The 18,662-nt window shown below is 44.2% G+C and overlaps 1 protein-coding gene across 7 annotated transcripts in view; it reads right to left on the reverse strand.

Moving 5' to 3' along the window:
* rbfox2 (RNA binding fox-1 homolog 2) overlaps window positions 1-18,662 on the reverse strand; it is a 43,417-nt gene that overhangs the window by 20,670 nt on the left and 4,085 nt on the right. For 6 of the 7 annotated variants that reach the window (XR_013098976.1, XM_023154302.3, XM_004567908.6 and 3 more), the window contains one exon: window positions 11,494-11,544. Coding sequence is in view for 6 of the 7 variants with exons in the window: in XM_023154302.3 (XP_023010070.1) it covers window positions 11,494-11,544 (51 nt within the window). In the remaining variant the exon portion in view is untranslated. Of the gene's footprint in view, window positions 1-9,037; window positions 9,507-11,493; window positions 11,545-18,662 lie in introns of those variants that run through there. The other variant, XM_012923729.5, reaches the window with a different exon arrangement.

Consider the following 18,662-nt stretch of genomic DNA (forward strand, 5'->3'; position numbering starts at 1 on the left):
GTGTGTGTGTGTGTGTGTGTGTGTGTGTGAGTGACAGGCTGCAGCGATGCCCATCTGAGCTGCACAATAGATCACTGTCCCTTTGGGAGTGTTATAAGTGTGTGGGAGGGTGAGTATGTACGTATGTGTGCGTGTGTTTTTGTGTGTGCGTTTGCGAGCATGCCATCTGTCTCCCAGCTTTTGACCTTTCTCAGCGTCACACCTGTGACACTGTAGTCCGGCCCCTCGACTCAGTAACAAACCGGGGGATGCACGCGGTCGACACGGATCACATCGATATCGTGACACGAGAGCAGCTGAGCTGCTCCCAGCGAGCGAGAAACTCTGCCGTGTACCAAGCAGACAAACTTAAGCAAATAAAGCTGGAATTTGTTAAACTTAACAACTTAAGTATTTTTTCTATTGGATAAATCCTAACTCTAAATACAGAACATAGATTTGTGTACATTTACTATAAACATCAATCTAATGATTTCTTCCTGGACTACTTTTTTAAGACATTTTATCAGTCAGAAGCATCGTCCTTGAAATGCTTTGTTATTAAAAGGAAAATGCCGCCCATCACACTTCAAAGAAATTCGTTCCTGTATGTACCTATATACAACCTCAATGGACTGAGTCAGACACTGGCACTGGTCAGGAGACTCCTACGAAGTTAAAACCAAATATCAGAATGAGGAGGAAAGGTGATTTAGGTGACTTTGAAAGTGGCATGGCCGTTGGTGCCAGACAGGCTGGTTTGACAAACTGCTGATCTACTGAGATTTTCATATGCAGCCATCTCCAGGGTTTATAGAGAATGGGGGGAGGGGGGGGGGGTCCGGTGAGTGGCAGTTCTCTGGGCGAAAATGCTTTGTTGACTGGAGAGGCCAGAGACAAACAGCCAGAGTGGTTTGAGCTTACAGAAACGTGGCAGCAACTCAAATAACCACCAATATGCAGATGAGCATCGCCGAACACAGCACAAAGAATATGGAAGCAGATGGCCCACAGCAGAAGACGACCACACCGGGTGCCGCTCCTGTCATCTCGGAACAGGAAATTGAGTGGCACGGGTTCACTAAAAATTGGGACAAAACGTTGCCTGGTCGCGATGAATCTCGATTTGTGGTGCAGCACTCAGACGGACGGGTCAGGATTTGGCATAAACAAAACGAAAGCACGGATCCATCCTGCTTTTATATCGACGATTCAGGTTGGTGGTGTAATTGTATTGCAGATGTGTTTTTTTTATGGTAAACTTTGAACCTCATGCTGTTTGTGACCATGCCCATCCCTTTATAATGACAGTGTACCCATCTTCAAATGGCTATTTTCAGCAGGAGAATGGGCTCAGTGGTATCCTCAGTATACTCCACAGTCTCCACATCTCAATCCAATCGAGCACCCTTGAGATGTGGGGGAACGGGCAAAAGGAGAAAAAAGAAAAAAAGAAAAACGGCTTCATGAGCTGCACGATTCCTTCATGCCAGTGAGGACCAAAATCTCAGAGGAATGTTTCCAGAACCTCGCTGAATCGATGCCACAAAGAATTTATGCAGCTCTAAAAGCAAAGCGGGGTCTAAAACTTAAGAATAATCATGTCTGATATACCGGAACTCACAAGTCGCTAAGTAAATGAGTAAAGTTCATTTTTATAGCGCTTTTTGAGACAAGGAATGGTCACAAATTGCTTTACAGAGGTAATTTAATCAAATCCAGCCCACGCCAAAGGCAAAGTGGACACACATGAATGAAGAAAAACAACATAGTGTCTGTCTGAACACATGAGTTTTAAGCTGCCTTTTTAAAGAACAACAAAAGAATGATATAATTATTCATCTAATCATTTACTGGAAGATTCCTGGTGCAGAAAATTCTTTGCATCGCACCTATACTTGTCTTTCCCGCCGTCGTGAGGCAAAAAGGAGGCAGAACCAGACGCTTTAAGAGGAATGCTTTGAACTCGTCCGTTAAAGGCTGCAGCCGCGTTCTGCCTTTTGTGATTTCAGGAGTGTAATTACAAACAGAAATCCTGCCATCTCCCTGGCTCTCGCTCACCGATAACGGGCACTAAAATGCATGTTATCGCTCATCTCAACACTGTGAGCCTTACCCCGAAGCGCCGCTGCCACACCATTTCGCCGCGCGCACACATCCCCGCAGCTCGCCTGGCAGGTGAAGAGTCACCACCTCGGGCAAAACAGAAACCGCGATCCTCATCTTCAGTGGCTGCCACTTGAGCAATACAGCCACCAGATTACTGACCACAGTGTCCAAGTTTAACTTCATTCACGTTTTCAGATAGCAGCTGTGTCCGCTCATCTAAACTCTGCAGCTGTATGAACCTCTTCCAATCTCGCCCACAAGCACTCAAATTAAGATTTTGATACAAGATAGCGCTCCTCAACAGCCTCGCCTCCGTGTCCTAAGTTTCACGTCGCAGCGCAAACACCTTACACCTTGGCGAGCCGTGCTTGTGATTTGCACAGATTGTTCCTGTGATTATTATAACCTGCCAGGGTTTTAGGATGCATGCTTTTAGAGGTGCGGCTTTGCAAAATTTCAGCTCTTCCAAGTTCCCAGAATAAATAAAGAGAAATGAACTGCTGCATCTCTTTTCCTGCATTACTTCACCCTCTCATTAATTTGGTTTCTGTTATTAGCCGTTATGATTTTATGCTCCAATTAGTGAACAAAACATGCATTTTCTCCTTGTTGTGGGGGAAAAGAAACAACACTCTGTTACTTCACTGGTGGCAATAATGTGAACATTAGCTGCAATCCTCTGATGAGAGATCCTGAATTCATTACATTTGCTCAATTCAGAGATTAAAAAAAAAAAGAAAAGGAGAGAGCAGAGATGTGGAAATTAGCTAGTTTAGATCAAGCTTTTAACTGCAGCTGGGAAAAAAACAGACATGTTAAGTGACACACTGAATGACTTCACTTTGCATAAACCCATCCTAGATTAAATGCATTTGCGGAGGTGAATATGAGAGTAGGTGGAGCAAGCAATTCTGGGTCACTAGGTAGGAGCTAACCTGGGTGGCAAACAGAAAGAGAGAGAAACTCGACCCGCTCCCGTGTCTTCCTTCGAAAGGGAAAGTTGATGACCCCAGATTGGGTGAAGCGGTGAAACGGGAAAAGCTGAAAGGGGACAATAGGCTGGCAACATTTTGTGGCAATGAGGGAAACCTTTTAACTGTTTCAGCCGCTATTAAATGCAGCGCCATTAAATTTTAATGATCTCTTTCACTTTTGATCTAGTGGCATCACCGCATCATAATGCAGTTCTGTGCTCTGACTGCCAAATATTCGCTATTTAGCTAACAGGCTAAATTAAAAACGGTGAAAACGGTGAAAACGGTAAACGTTACGGGTGTTACCATGTCGTCAGTCAGAGAACGTACTGGCTTGTCTTCTGCTCTGATGACCTGGGCCAAGACTTCCTCTTCCATCTGGCAGTCATTGTTTGAGATACATTTTTAAAACTAATTAAAAACAAAATTGGCATTAGATGATAGCTGGTGGTTTGGAGGCTGCATTTTCAAAAATGCAGCCTCTCTTGTGCCTTTCATTGGGACTGTTTACCTGCGTGCAAACAAAGCCTGCTCAAAAGCGACTGTTTGTGTTCCAACTAGTGTTAACCGGGCTACAAACGGAAACCAGAAGGCTTCCCGCTCCACTTCCCAAAAGATTCTGCATATTCATATAAGTAAAAAGCAAAGGTTAAAATAAAATGAGCAGATATTTGTTTATAAATATCGCCATGTTATTAACGCTGAGCTCAAAGCACCTCCACGCCTCCCCTCCCACCTTCAGATGCTTTTCCACCGTCCAACAAGCTGCACTGAGTGAATACGCTGACAGCTCTGCTTTTATTTAAAGTCTAAAGCTATCATTTATTTTATATTTCTATCTTACTGCAAATTAAAGAGCTTCAATGGAATGAATTAAAAAAAACTTAACATATAAGCAAAAAAGGTCAAAAGGAAGATTGTTTTAACTGAGGGATCCCCCTGCTGTAGAGGCTTACATGAATAAATGCAATAAAAGTCTATCTTTTGTCCAATTTGATGGGAAAACCACCCTCCTACTGTTCATCACCGCTTTACTGCTGTCGTACTTGAGTCCCAACATTGATGACTCGTGACACATCTCACTCGACTACAGATGAGTCAGTCTTGGACTTGACAAGTTGTGATGCAACTTAGACAGAATGATAGTGACTTGGATGTTAATAGCGCACGCTTTAAGCCTCAATTTCTGATTGCAGCAATATACATATGTAATTTCAGCAGCACAAACCACTGAGTAGAGGTATGACCCAGGAGGCAGATTTAGAGATGACGACTTCAAATCTTTGATCTTTTTTTCTGAAAGGAGGAGGAACATAAACTCTGTGACCCTGTGAGCCTCACCAGCCTTCTCTAAGGTTTTCTATACCAACCCTGAATCAGCTGTATCATCGATATCAAAGGTACTGGAACCAGTTCATTTCATAGACCAGTTGACGAATGTCACCAATGATAGAGAAATAGATCTGTAAATATGCAGGATTCATCCTCGGCACGGCATAAAATCACATTAAGAATGCATTAATGTAGCAATCTCTATGAACCTTTAGATGCCTAAGAGACTGATCAATGAGGAAGCATTTCTTCATTGATAAGCAAACAGTCGCACCTATGGAACAAATAAGTTATAGCAGCCAATATTGGACAGATCATCTGAATAATTCTGGTTGAGGACGATTGTGTTGCAGCTCTAATCACTAAAAACCAAAGAAAAACCAAAGTAAAGGTAGTAGAGGTAGGTAGTGAACAAGATCTCTCTGGATCTGAGTATTAATAAACATCAACAGCAACCCATGTTTTCACATACATGTGTGTCTTGTCCTTATCAGGCTAAATAATCTAAACTTTAAGGCAAATTCAAGAAAACAGTGAATGAATGAGCTGTGCTGAAATAAATGTAATAGTGCAAACTTGCTGACTCCAGTCTCCACTGGTAGTTTTGAAGATAAATCTCAAGACCAGCTCTGATTCACATTTCTAGCTTCTCTGGATTAAAATTCCCCGTGTTCAATTATATTTAGCTCTTAGCGAGGAATACTGGGAGCTTTTTCTGGGACTGAAAATAAGAAATTTGTGGTTAGAGTCGGAGTCTCTTTAAGTTATTTTCTGACACAGACCCCCGATCACAACTCTGTCGGTTCTTCTCTTCTCCTCATTGTTGTTGCTCATGCACAGACTACAGCCTCGCAGGAGAATGGACAACCCCGGCTGTTGCCGCTCCTTCTGCCAGACCCAAAATAGAAGCGGGAATGCAAGCCAAAAACAACCTTGTATTTGTGTTTGACGATTGGCCTTTTCAGAGGAGATCCATTTTTGCAGCATCTCAACGGGCCTCTCTATACCTGATGCACTGTGTTAACAACCCCGTATCTCCAAAAACAGTATGTGCCCCTCTCCTCGTCTCCCTCCCTCTGTAAGGCTTTGGGGCCTTTTGCTGACTGCGAGTGGCCTTTGTGATTCGAATCAGGATAAAAGCATCTACTGAATAAATGCACACAGATAGCAGGATAAGAGGAGGAACACAAAGGCAGAGGAGGAGGGCATTCTTGGAGAAGTGCTGCCCTGTGCACAAGCAAACTGTAGGCTGTTCATTTGTGTCAGCACTCAAGGTTTGTGTACATTTTGTTCGTGTGCATGTCTTGCGCTTGTCTCGGTGTATGCTCCCGGTGTTTTAAGGGATTTTAAGGGTTGTGAAAGTGCATGCGTTGGCCAGGCAAAGCCAGTGACTCAGAGCGGTAGCTGTAGCTGGCTTACTTTCGGGTCAGTTAGCAGCAGCAAGTGTGTCTGAGGAGGCATGTTATAAAATGTGCCCGTCTGCGGCAGTCTCACTACGCTACTCGAGGAGACAAGGAGAAGAGCAAAGGAGAGAGGAGAGGAAGTGTGGTTAAAAGCTAACTGGGGCATCAGTGGGTCATTTCACATGAATAATGACGTTTCAGAATCGTACTTTCTCTGGCTTCCGGCCATAACGCTAATGCCTAATTCAACAGACTGGACTATGGAAAACGTGATTCATGTTGTTAGCAGCAGCTCGTATTTTGGCTCAATAATCGGATTAAGTGGTGAAGTTCGGTGTTCAGCTCAGATCTTGGCTTCCGAGTCTGCGCTGCTGTTACCCAAGCTGCAAACAGCTGGAGAAACGTTTTACAACATGCCTGTGGCATACCGATGAGCCAGGAGACACCCTCTTGTTAAATTATTCCATCCAACATCAACCCCTCCTCCATCGGTTCCCCCCTCCTCCCTTCACTCGCTCTTCCTCTCTGCTGCTGTTCTCCCTTTCCTCCCACTCTCTCTGCTGTGCGCTTCACTTCTTTACGCTTCATAAAATCCAGACGGGACCCTCGCATACGTCCCGCCCCCACACATGTCAATCAAGCTCATTTGCCTCATAGCAACAGGATATCAGCGCGATCCAGGCTCCTCCTTCCATTCTCTCCTCCATTTCCTTATAGGGTAACATGTGTGCTTGTCAAACAAACCCCTCCTAATCCACCCCCATCCTTTTCCTTGTAGGGTCTCCCCTTCCTCGCACGCCATTTCTGGGAGACTCCCCAGCCTCATACATGTGCACAGGAACATGCATTCGCGCGTGCACGCATGCACGCATGCACACACACGCACAACCCCGACTTTCCCCTGTCATCTCCTCAGTAGCTGCATAAATGGTCCGTTCAGCACCACTGCGGCATTTTATGAAAGATAAACACCCGAAAACAAAAAGGATGATGACATTATTTGTTCACATTTATTCCACATTAGAATCCACACGCCATCCCAGACAAACACACAGGCAGGTGAGCATACAAACCTGCAAACAGATATGTATTAACCCAACATGACTATGCCTCTTTCAATACATTAGACATGACCCTGAAACTAGTTTGTCCTGTTTGACGCTCACAGAGGGCTCTGCACTAATCGCCTGGTTGTCCAGTGTGGTTTAAAAACATACGGAAGCCAGCTGTAGGACGGTGTTGTCACTGTCAACTGCACCGCCTAAAGAGTCAGGAAGGGCAACCCCTGCCTTTTTCCTTTTTTTTTTTTGTTAAAGCTGCACTGATGCCTCACGCTGAGCACTTTTAGAGCAGTTAAGGGAAGCACACAGCTGGAGGAGGAGGAGGCCCGCTCAAGATTTACCCCCGTCCAGAAAGGTGTTTACATCACAAAAGGTTTCCCATCAACATTTTGCCTCATGCCTCGAACCACCTAACAATCAGCGCAAAATGAGTGACTCATCCAAGTTGCCACGGCAACACGGTTCATCGGGATCAGTTAACGACCACCATTGTTACCCCTGCAAAGAATCGATAACAAGATTTGGGAGGTGGAGGCGTGCCAGTGTGTGGGGGGGTGAATCCTCACGACCCGTTTCCAGTTTGTGCAAGCGTGGCAGGCTGCGCATAGCTTTTGCAGCAGGTAGGCGTCTCTCCCTTGCCTCAGGGCACACGCTTAGGTGGGGCTTGAGAAAATATTTCTTCTGCACCCAATCTGCTGCTCTCAACTCTCTCGCAGGAGAAAGAGACAATTTAAAAAATATATATATTTAGTTATATAAAATTAGCAAATGCAGCGCCATCAAGGAGCTGATAAATTACCCCCGCTGTAAACAAACTCGGAACACTCACATATGGACATAACTGCAAAGTCAGCTTTACACACTGAAATTGCGTCACTGAGCAAACTAGCCGCCTCTAGTTGACCTACAATATGTGATTTTCATGCTGCTCGCCCGTGTCTGTTCTGCTCCCTCACCTACGAGCTTCCTTGACTGCGGTGGGGAAGCGTGGGGTGTCCCATCACCCTAAAATTGTTTTAAAAATCTTCTCCTCGTGCTCCCATTCCTTCTCTCCTTCTCTCCTTCTCTCCCTTCAAACCCCATCCCCCTCTCTTCCAGGGGCTCTTAAAGGAAAACATTGAGATAACAGCTGCCAGGGCCCCGGGGAGAGCGAGAGAAGGGAGAAAAGAGGTCAAACAGTAAAGAGAGCAGGAATCCAAGGTACAGCTGAAAGAGAAGCACACACACACTCATACTGACTCACACCAATTGAAATGTAATGATATGAACATGACACTTCATGCACCAACTTTGCAGCCCACTGTGTGCTCGAGCTTGTGTGTGTGTTTGTGAAATGTGTGACACAGAAATTACAGTGAGGAGGTGTTGTTAGCTGAATAGAAGAGATGCAGAAGGGAGGACGAGAGAGAAAGAACGAGCAATAAAAAAAGGAAAACACAACACAAGGGCAGGGACAACTGTTCTGTGGACACCTGTCCCTTTCGCTCACAGGCTGGAGCGATGTACAGAGACAGCTGCAGGGCCAATAAAGAAGAAAGAGTTTTCCACTTACCTCTCCTCTCCCCCCTCCAATTCCCTCTCTGCTTCCACTCTCCTGCTTCAGATATATCGAAATAGTTGACTAGCAGAAATAGCGCCACTGAACCGCTACATCCAGCTGACACGCTGTACTGTATGCTCACATAAGATTCTCCTGACCATACATAATACATGGCTGAGCGCAGTTTCTGGCAGTGGCAGCCCTTGATGTTCAAACTGCGTGCACTTCTAGCTTTTGGCAGGGTTGGGGGGGGGACAGATGCCACAATAACAGCGTACAATAACACACTGCCGCTCGTGCGGCTCGGCATAACGAATCATAATTGTGGAGATACGATCTCCAGCCTGTATCTCGCTGTCATCAACGCCTGCTACACTACTTCCAGTGTTTATATCCCACTCGTAGCAAGTAGCTGCCGAGTCCTGACAAGAGCCCGAAACGCTCTCTGACTGGACCCGCTCTAGCGATCGGGTCAAGTAGACTCCTCGTCTGTTAGTAGTTAATTAACATTTAATGCTCGATGACAGCCCGTTCTGATGCCGTTTCGCGTACGGCCGAGCCCGAGCGCCGACGAGGAGATGCAGCGGCCGTGCACGCAGGCGGAGGAGGATATGAAAAGATACGGGGATAAACACTCACCGACAGCACGTTAGGATAGTACAGTCCCATCATCGTATTCTGTGCAACAACTCAAACTGTCGTCGCTCCTCTCTCCTCTCTCTCCTTTCCTCTTCTCACGCTGCCTCGCTTTCTCTCCCTCGCCGAGCCTGTGTCACCTCACCAGCTCAGTCTCTCTTGTCTGTCTCACAGATTCAAAATCTCCCTCTCTCTGCCCCCGCTCGCTCTGTCTGCCCTGCCAATCCCCTCCCCACCTCCTCCTCCTCCTCTCCTGGCTTCTGTCCCTGTCACTCTCCCTCACTTGCTTACTTGCTTGCTTTTCTTTTCTTTCAACCCCCCCTTCCCCTCTATCTATCTCTCTCTCTCTCTCTCTCCCCGACTCCCACTCAGTCTTTTCTTTCCCTCTCCCACTCGCTCCTTTGCTTTCCCTCTACCCCCAGCCTTCTGTTTTGCTGCTGTGCCCTTGCCTGCTCATCTCTTCTGTCTCTTCTCCGGTCCTCCTCCTCTCCTCCTATCTCACCCAGATAGCCTAACGCCTCCCCCTTCCTACTTCTCTGCCTCTGTCACACCTGCAAACTTTCCCCTCCCCTCTGCTTTCCTCTCATGTCGCAGTCCTCCTCTCCTCTCCTCTCCTCTCCTCACTCTCTCTCTCTCCTTCTATTCTCTTTCTCCATGTAGGTGAGTTAACTGGGGCTGCTGGCACCACTGGGAGAGAGCAATAGACGTCTTTTCTTCTCTCTCTCTCTCTCAGACACGCACCTTGTTACGCAAATGAGCCGGTAATTTTACACATCAGTCATTTTTTTCCTGCAAAAGTCACGACTGCAACGATACTAGGTCATACCGAGCAGCGTTTTTCATAACACCGCCAACATGGCCCAAGTCTGGCTGTTATCACATTCAACTTAAAGCTGTGTCGGACGATATTTCTATAAAAACAAGGAGGATGAAGCCACAGCGGTGTAAGCTCTGCAGCTCCCCTTAGGTTTACAGAGCATTTTAGCACCTTTTAGATCATTGTTTTGGCTTCGCGCTCGCTGCATTTTTAAAAATATGTATCAACCTGGTTTCAGCTCCCAAACCCCCACGGTAATCCGCGTCCAGCAGAGAGCTAAAGATAGCATCATTACAGCTAAACATATTGAAGCATTGAGCAGATTTTTCTCAGAAGAAAACGACACCACTGGGGGCACCAAACACGCCCTGAGCAGGAAGGCTCATCAAAGATGCAAGAAAAGATGCCAGCACCCGCCGAACAAATCGCCATCGTTTCTTGAATAACGACCATCGACTACACGAGTAATGAAGTGGCATTAATCTTCAGCACAGCACACTGCACGTGAATCCTTTGCTCAAATGCAGAACTCCAGCGCGGCACAGGTTTGCGCACCGGGTGACAAATACCATGCCAAGCCATTACCTGATGATTTTACTTTATATAAAAAAAGTTTGAAAACTACTTCAATAGGCAGCCTGCCAAGTTTCATACTCCATCTGCAAAGAGCTTGTCTTCCCCTTCACACTTGGGGCTTCTGCTACTCTCCAGGCTCTTCCTTCCAGGAGTCTTTGATCACATCATTCTCACACTGCTGCTGACAGTTTAGCACCTCAGTGTTGTGGAAGCCTCCGCTGCCCGGCATTGTTTTCTTCCTCTCTGTCATTTTTTCCCCCCTCCTGGTCAGAGGCCAAATCACACCTCCAAGCCCCCAAGCAGTCCTTGAATGACTTCTTTCGATCCCAACAAGAGGCTGTTCAGACAAGCCGAAACTTTAAAACATCATCATCAAAAGTAAGATTAAGAGTGAAATCAAAACTGTCTGTTTGACTTCCAGGCTTCTGCAATACCCACTTAGCTGTACTAAAAAAAAAAAGCCCATTCTCATACTGGGGCAAATAAAAGCATTCAAGTGAAGACAGATAAAGTGCAGATAAGCAGCCGGAGGTTGTCGGGCACCACGGAGTGCGAGGGATGAGGAGATTACGGGCAGAACATGAGAGGATGAGTGGATGAACGGAGGATGATCTAAGGATTAACCACATAAACTGAGCAGTCTAATAACACAATCAGCAGGCTAATACAAAGATGGGCAAACATGCTGTAGTCTTACACGCACACACACATAAACACAAACAAGATGCAATGCAGTGGGAGTGCGTGTTTGTGGGCAGAAAACTATAACATCAGCATGTTTAAAGGTGCTAAAAGAGAAAGAACAAGTTGGATTTGCCATCTGAAAGATGATTACTAAGTGTGCATTATTGGGAACAGAAAGGAAAGTGGGTGGAGGGTAATACTGGAGGGTTGTGGAGGCGTGTCTTTTACTACACGACTGCTAATTTATAATCTACACCCCCACCTTGTGGTTTGAAGAGCTACACTGAGCCATATTAATGTTATCTGAATACTGTATAAATGGAAGGAGTGGAATGAGGCCACATTACACAACGTGGATTTTGGCACATGTTTTTCCTCTTACCTGACTATGAGACGGGTATCCGTGATAGCTGAGCGCCAAGGGGTCGTTGTTCTGAAAGAGAGGAGCAGATTTTTCGGAAACATGGTCAGAAATTTGTGAAGAAAAAGGACAAGTCGCTTAAAAACATTTTCATGCTTCATTGTTATTCACTCAGACTTTTTTCCTTCTGTTTTTATGCCCACTAAGCTGTTGCCTCCATATTTGACTTTACAGCTGCGTGCCGTTTCTGACTCCTAATCAAATTAACTCTGTTCTGTGACACACTCCTGCTATCTCCCAAGTCAGTCTCCTCCAGAGTTTTCCACCCAGTGGATCTTTTGTCTGCTTGCAAAGCCGTGATAACGGGGGCGAGTGAGATCATGCGAGCAGTAGATGAAAGACGGGAGAGAAAGAATGAGTGTCACCGCGGCTCTTAAATCATAAATAGGTCAGGAGTGTCAGCGAGCATGAAGCCCATCGGTGTGAAATGCGATCATGAGCCCTGATGCAATCTCCAACACATCCCTCTCAATGTTCTGGCTGTGCAAAGCAGCGGCGGATACATCAAACATCTGGTGAGTAATTACAGTAACACAAGATGCAGAGGAGACAAAAAAATAATTTGTTTATGGCCAAATATTAAACATAAATCATTCCTCTACTCCCTAAAATAGTTTGTAACTCACTTTATTCACTCTCATAATACCGTGTTCCAGCTTTTATGCTAATGTATTCCATTAAATGGAAGCGCTTTTCACAGCAATTACAACACACTTTGAAGGGAGAAAAAAAACAGATTTGCCTGTCTCTGACTTCATATCACTAGATTAGAAAACAACCCAGCTTCTCCCTCCTCCCTCTGTCCTTCCCCCTCTGATCTTCCTTTCATCTGGAACCAATGTCCCTCGTCTGCTCTGTACCCAGGGGGAACACTTTGCTCTGTGCGCTTCACAGCTTGAGTTCGCCTGATTAATACTGTAGCCATCTAACTCTGGACCCCATGGGGCCGTTTCACTAAAACTAAGCACAACATTTCCAAATGTAAGAGGCTCGGTTGAGGAGGAGGGAGCAGGAAGCGTCTTCGTGATTGAAAAATGCAGCTTGCGCGAGTCTATCTCAGAGCCAAAAATGTACTTAGTGAACTGGCTTTGGGAGGTAGAAGCTCTAAATAATGAATCACCTCTTAGAGGCTTGAATAACATGAATAAAGTATGAACCTTACTTTACGGTGAGGCCAAACTCTAAACACAAAAAAAAAAAAAAAAAACACTGAAGGTATGGGGGCGCACGAGATTCATGGAACGGGCACGCTGCGTCACAGTGAGGGCGGCGCTCTCACAGGCAAACATCTGGAAACATATGAGCAGGAAAATAGGGAAGGACTGGAAATTCAACAGGAAATGGGCAGCAAAGAAAAAAGTGGGGGGGGGGGGGGGATGGAGGGAGCAAAGACAATGACTCATACACGAGTGGAGTCATGTGCTTAATTTCCTTAAGCAACTCAGCGGGATGAGCGGGGGAGGGGGGCAGTGCACTGGAGTCAGCTCAGGATGAGTGTATCTCAGTGTCACTCAACACCGCGGCCACTTGCACCGAACATGAGAAAATAGAAAACTCTGTACTTCAGGTAGTCAATAAAGGCGCGCTGACTCGTTCCGGGGATGGTAATGACTTTTTTCCTGGGGAGGGGGCTAAAACAACAGAAGAAACTGCAGGGGAAGACCGGGTGAGCAATCACGAGAAAGTAGCAAAATGACCTGAAGTCAACAGATGGCAAAGATGGGGAGGAGGAGAGGGGAGAGAGACCAGCTTGCAGGAGGTGGAGGGGAGACGGGAGCAGTCCTGTAATAATTAAATCTGAAAGGAAGCACAGGATGAGAGGCACAGTTACCTCCAGGTTTCTCCTTCACTCAGCAGAAGTATCCCACTGTACACATGAACCCTGATACCGCTCTTCAAAAAAAATAAATACAGGTGGGGTAGGTGTGTGTGTGATTGTTTAGCACGTGTGGGATGTCTAATTTGGTCACAAGACTCGTGTCTATTCCTATCGCGCCTTGGGACCGCTACTGTTCTGATGAGGAGGAGGAAAATAGGAACTACATTTCACTACTCTGAGAGTCATCCTACCTAACTGCAAAGCAGGGCACTGCATACACTCGAGAGGATGTGAATCCACTTCTTCCACAAAGCACTTATGTGCTAAGCCTCCAAACTGTTGGCCAGAAGATCTAAAGTTTATTTTCCCCTCGGTATACCTCACACAGTAAACCTACACGTGCTTCTTTGAGGGTACGCTGGTTGGAGTCACTGGGGGGGTTTTGGAGGCTGCTTCGACCCTTCTGGCATGAAGATAATCATGAAGCAGCATCAGCTGCTGGATCACATGCTACATAATGAAACCGCTGAACACAATTGTGATTTGGATCCCCCAATTTATTTCAGATCTGATAGAGAGAGAATTAACATTTGTATGTAATTATTTACGGCACCACATAATTGCCCATAATGATTAATCTGCATTATCCCTTCATTCCAGTGAAACCAGAGACCAGTATTGGATTTTTGGAACCAATGTTGATGACATTGTGGCTGCTGGCCCCATTTTTACATTTAATATGTCAGACTTCACTCTAAAAGGCAGTTAAACTCCTGTAAAAGGGTGGAGCCTGATGGGAAGACTGAGTAGCAATAACTGGACCCATACATCATCTCTTTTATGTACTGTATTTAAGAAATATTACACAAAAACTACAAAAAAATCATCACATTTTTCAGCCCTATGCCCCAGATGTAATGCTCAAATGGTTTCCCAATTAATTTACCAAGTGTACCAATAAAAAAAATTAAAAATCAAACTAGAGATGCGCGGATCAACCAGCCAGGGAGCGGAATCGGCTGATATCCAGCGCTCCTGGCTTTGACCGGTGACCGGCCGGTCAGCCTCACATTTGTCTGATTACAAGCTGGTCCGTTTCATGCACGCACAACACACACACTGCGGGGCAGGGAAAAAGTCAAACGTAAACTCACATTCACATGCCAAAATATCATTAGTGTTGAAGCTCCTTACTGTAAGCAAAGACACAAAGTTTGCCAAAGCAAACCAGAAGAAAAGCTACGGCTTACTTTGGCAAGTCTGAATAGATTTGTTCGTAGCAACAAACCTAATCGGGGTCATAAATCACCCTCACTCAACTGAAAATGGACATTTTAAAGAAGCTAGCAAAGGGAAAGTGGCTAAAGCTAAAGCTATCCAGAAGTCAGAGCTAGCCACGAGCCAGCAGCCTCGGTATGAGCAAAAGATCAAAGCAGTTAGGAGGAAAAATATGGAGACAAGAAGAAAAGAGAAAACGGTTTCATAAATCTGCTTCACCTACTTTTTTTTTTCTCTTTTGGCTAAAGCAGTATTCATTTATTCAGGTAAAGGTGATTCAATCTTCTTCACTTTAACTAACAGGAACTGAGAGAAGACCCAGTAACAATCTGCATGTTGGATTTAAGACGTAATAACTTATTTTATTAAAGAAATGATACTGTTTCTAGCTACTCAGAGAATCACAATTTATTATCTAACACTAAACATTTTATTATTGGTGGTTGAAAGTCATTAATATTCATACTATACACTAGGGCTGAACGATTATGGAAAATAATCTAATTGCGATTTTTTGCCCCAATATTGCGATTGCGATGCGATATGCGATTATTTTTTAAGGTCTTTGTCTTCTGTATTATTAAACAAAGACAAGCAATACATCATATAGTATGGCCAATACTATATTACATTAATTTTAAACTGTTCTTTCCTGGAAGACAGACCTCTGTTATGATGACATGAGGTGATGCATGAATTGATGACTGACATTTTTATTTAACTTCTTCAATCACAACAGTATATTTGAACATACACAATAGTTTATTTTTAGCTTACAAACATCTGAGCATAAAGTGCTGACAAGGAACCCTGGTGTAAACATTAAAATGAAAGTCAGTACAATGTGCAGATTGCAGAAATATACATAAAAAAAAATCTGTGGCTTTACCACACTCAGTTTTTCGACATCTGTGAACTACTAGACAGTCATTCAATTAAAAAATAATATTAAATAAATAAAACTAATAAATAAAAAATACACACATCTTACTGATCTCTGCAGTCAGTAACATTACACATAAAGTGCAAACATAATAGCAATTGTATAAACACACACACAAACACGCCTTTAAAATTTAAAGGCGTGAAATTGGACGATCTAGTTCTGATTAGCGTCACCGCTGTCTCGGTGGAGTTTAATAAACTCGGCCGTCTGCTTCTTGCTATCTAAAATATAACCAGACACTGGCGTAAATTCTCGACTGTCTCATACTTCTGTTTAATAAGTTTTCTGTTTGACGTTTAGTCAGCTGTGTGAAAACCAAGGAGGAACCCACCCGGGGGATTAATAAAGTTTTATTTTATCTAATCTAATAACTTTAATCTCAGCCAAACCGATTTACTCACGAACAAACAAAACACTGAAAAAAGCCCAACAATAACATTTTTAGGTTGTCTAAGTGACTTATATATTACGTTTAACCCAAGCAGCGAAACTCCGCGGTGATCTGAAAATGATGTGCCGGGAGTTGTGCCGTTCTCGGCCGCATCAGTAATCCTCGAGCTCCCGGCTAGCTGTCGAGCTGGTGGGTAGCAGACGCCTCTGAAAACGTCGAAGCACTTTTGCAAATATGGGATATCTTGATAAACCGAGCAGATATTTGATGTTTACACAACTACTTTCTCGCCTGAAAATATGTTAAAAGTTTATTTTGTGACCCAGAAAGATTAGTATGAGTAATTTTAAAACTTAGTAGCGGCCGCCATTGCTGGAAACTGGAGTTTGGCTGGGCCGCGCTATGAATTCTGGGATATGGTAGTAATTTGGACAGCCTTATAATCGCAGTATAATCGCAGCCTTTGCGGTTAGAAAATTGCACTTGATCATGTCGCGATATTATCGCAAATGCGATATATCGTTCAGCCCTACTATACACTATACACTTATATATAATGATTTATTAATAGGGGAGAAAGACCATAATAGCACCGTTTTGTGCAGTTTGCAAATAGAGATTGAAGAGCAATGTTTAAATAAACATCAGTATAACACTACACCCCATCCAAAGCCAGAAATCCTGGTAAATCCCCTAACCGCACAATTTGGTAGCTCAAAAGAATAACTTTTTAGTACTATGGTTAAAAATCACCCCAAGATATTATATTATGCAAAAACTGGGTAATACAAGGCAATAATAGCTCCGTTTTGGGAAATTCTCGAACACTGAGACTGATGTCTACCTTTCAAATAAGCATGAACTGATACACTGTTACACACCATCAACACTAGAAATGCTGTAAAGTCTCCAGACTGAAGTTAATATAAGGATAAGTACACTGTAGCAACATCAAATTTCCCCCCCAAAGCCAAGTCTCAAAACACCGCCGGTCTTCAACATGAATCAGTCGAGAGATTTCTCCTTGCAATTCATCACAGAAAATCAGGGTCCCAAAAACTAAACAAATATTCTCCACCGGCTGCAAGAGAACATTTTTCTTGCTGACATTTTCATACCATTTCAGTGCAGGGGCTGAGATGAAAGTACAGCAGGGTGATCCACCTACATTAACGTCCTAGTCAAGTCATTTGTCCTCAGCGCTGTCGCCCCAGGCAGGACCTTATTAGGTTAGAGAGAGCCCCGGTTCCTACGCAGAGTGACAACAAAACACGGGCCGCTCAGCAGCAGGCCAGATGGATATTGAAGCCGACAAGCTACTCTCGACAATTCCCAAAATCTGACCAGAGCTGAAGATGCAGGGTGCCGTTATGAATCCTCTGTCACCCTGAAAAATGCAGGACTTCCCCGGTGCTGCACTGGAATGCAATACAGACTGATTGTGTGTTGTTGGGTTGGCGGGGAGAGCAGCACGCTCATTTAAAATCGGAGAAGGGCAACGGCAGAGGCAGGAAATCAGTAGCTAATTTCTCTGAACTCATACTGCTGAAAGCACTCAGCTTCTTCTTCCCTTTTTCTTTTTTTTCTTCCTTTCACTGGCTTTATTTGCCCTCGTTAGCTGAGCATTCAGTCATTCACTGCTTGCTGCACCGATTTATAAACGCACTGCTGCTCTGTAGCTACTTTGTAGCTTTGACTCAACAGAGCACTTCCTCCCACTCCACTGTGATGACATCAGAGCCTAATGAGAAAAACAGCAGTGTCAATAACCAAACGGGAAAGATCCCATTATTAGGCCACAGCGGTATAAATTACTTTCTCTCTCTACCGCAACCACACCCCTGTTCTGCTGGCTTCACAGGTCAGAGTTCAACTCTTGCCGTGTCGTCAGCAATAAAGACTTTTTTTAAAAATCAAGAATGGAAAAAAAAAATAAGGAAGGGAGACAGCGTGCTTTGCAGGAGCCAGGGTACCAGATGCTGTAACATTTTCCAGTATTTACCCTCCTCCTGAAGATTAGCTTTACAGACGGCCTTCTCTGTGATTTTATAGACGTTTCTTGGAAAGTCAAGCGTCCCGATTTAAGGAACTAAGGAAAACTGAACGTCACCCACCCCAGTTTGCTTCTGAAACCTTAATGGTGTCAGCGGGTAAGAGGTATAAAAATACGTCAGTGTTTTACATACACACACTGAGTCTGGGGGGAGGGGGGTAATTCGTTAAGCATGTGGCACAAAGCACAGTGGAAAAATGGTCTGTACAGATGAGGGTTGTTATTTTTTGTTTTCCCTAAAAGGCCAACGGTAAAAATTTAAACCCAGTGGAGATTTTGGAGTAATAATATAAATCTATGGATGAATTTTCTGCCTTTTACTTTTTTTAATGACATTATTTACTGGTTAATTTTTATAGTCTGCAAAATGTCAGAAAGAAAGTTTATGGTCACATTTCATGTCTTCAAACGTTCAGACTGCACATGTTTAATGAGAAAACATAGAAAAGTGGTGAAACTGCACGTACAGAATGTATGAATATTAAACTTAAGGACCACGTATGCTTTTTCTTATTTTCTGTCATATGTACAGTGTCACAGTGGTGTGCTATCATATTTAACACTCAAAATTTCTAACATTGAAGCTCGGTGCTCTAGTTTCAGACTGCTTTTTTTTTTCATTTTTTACGTTTGGGTCTGTGTG

Source organism: Maylandia zebra, linkage group LG6 (assembly GCF_041146795.1).
Source record: "Maylandia zebra isolate NMK-2024a linkage group LG6, Mzebra_GT3a, whole genome shotgun sequence".
Taxonomy (NCBI): Eukaryota; Metazoa; Chordata; class Actinopteri; order Cichliformes; family Cichlidae; genus Maylandia; species Maylandia zebra.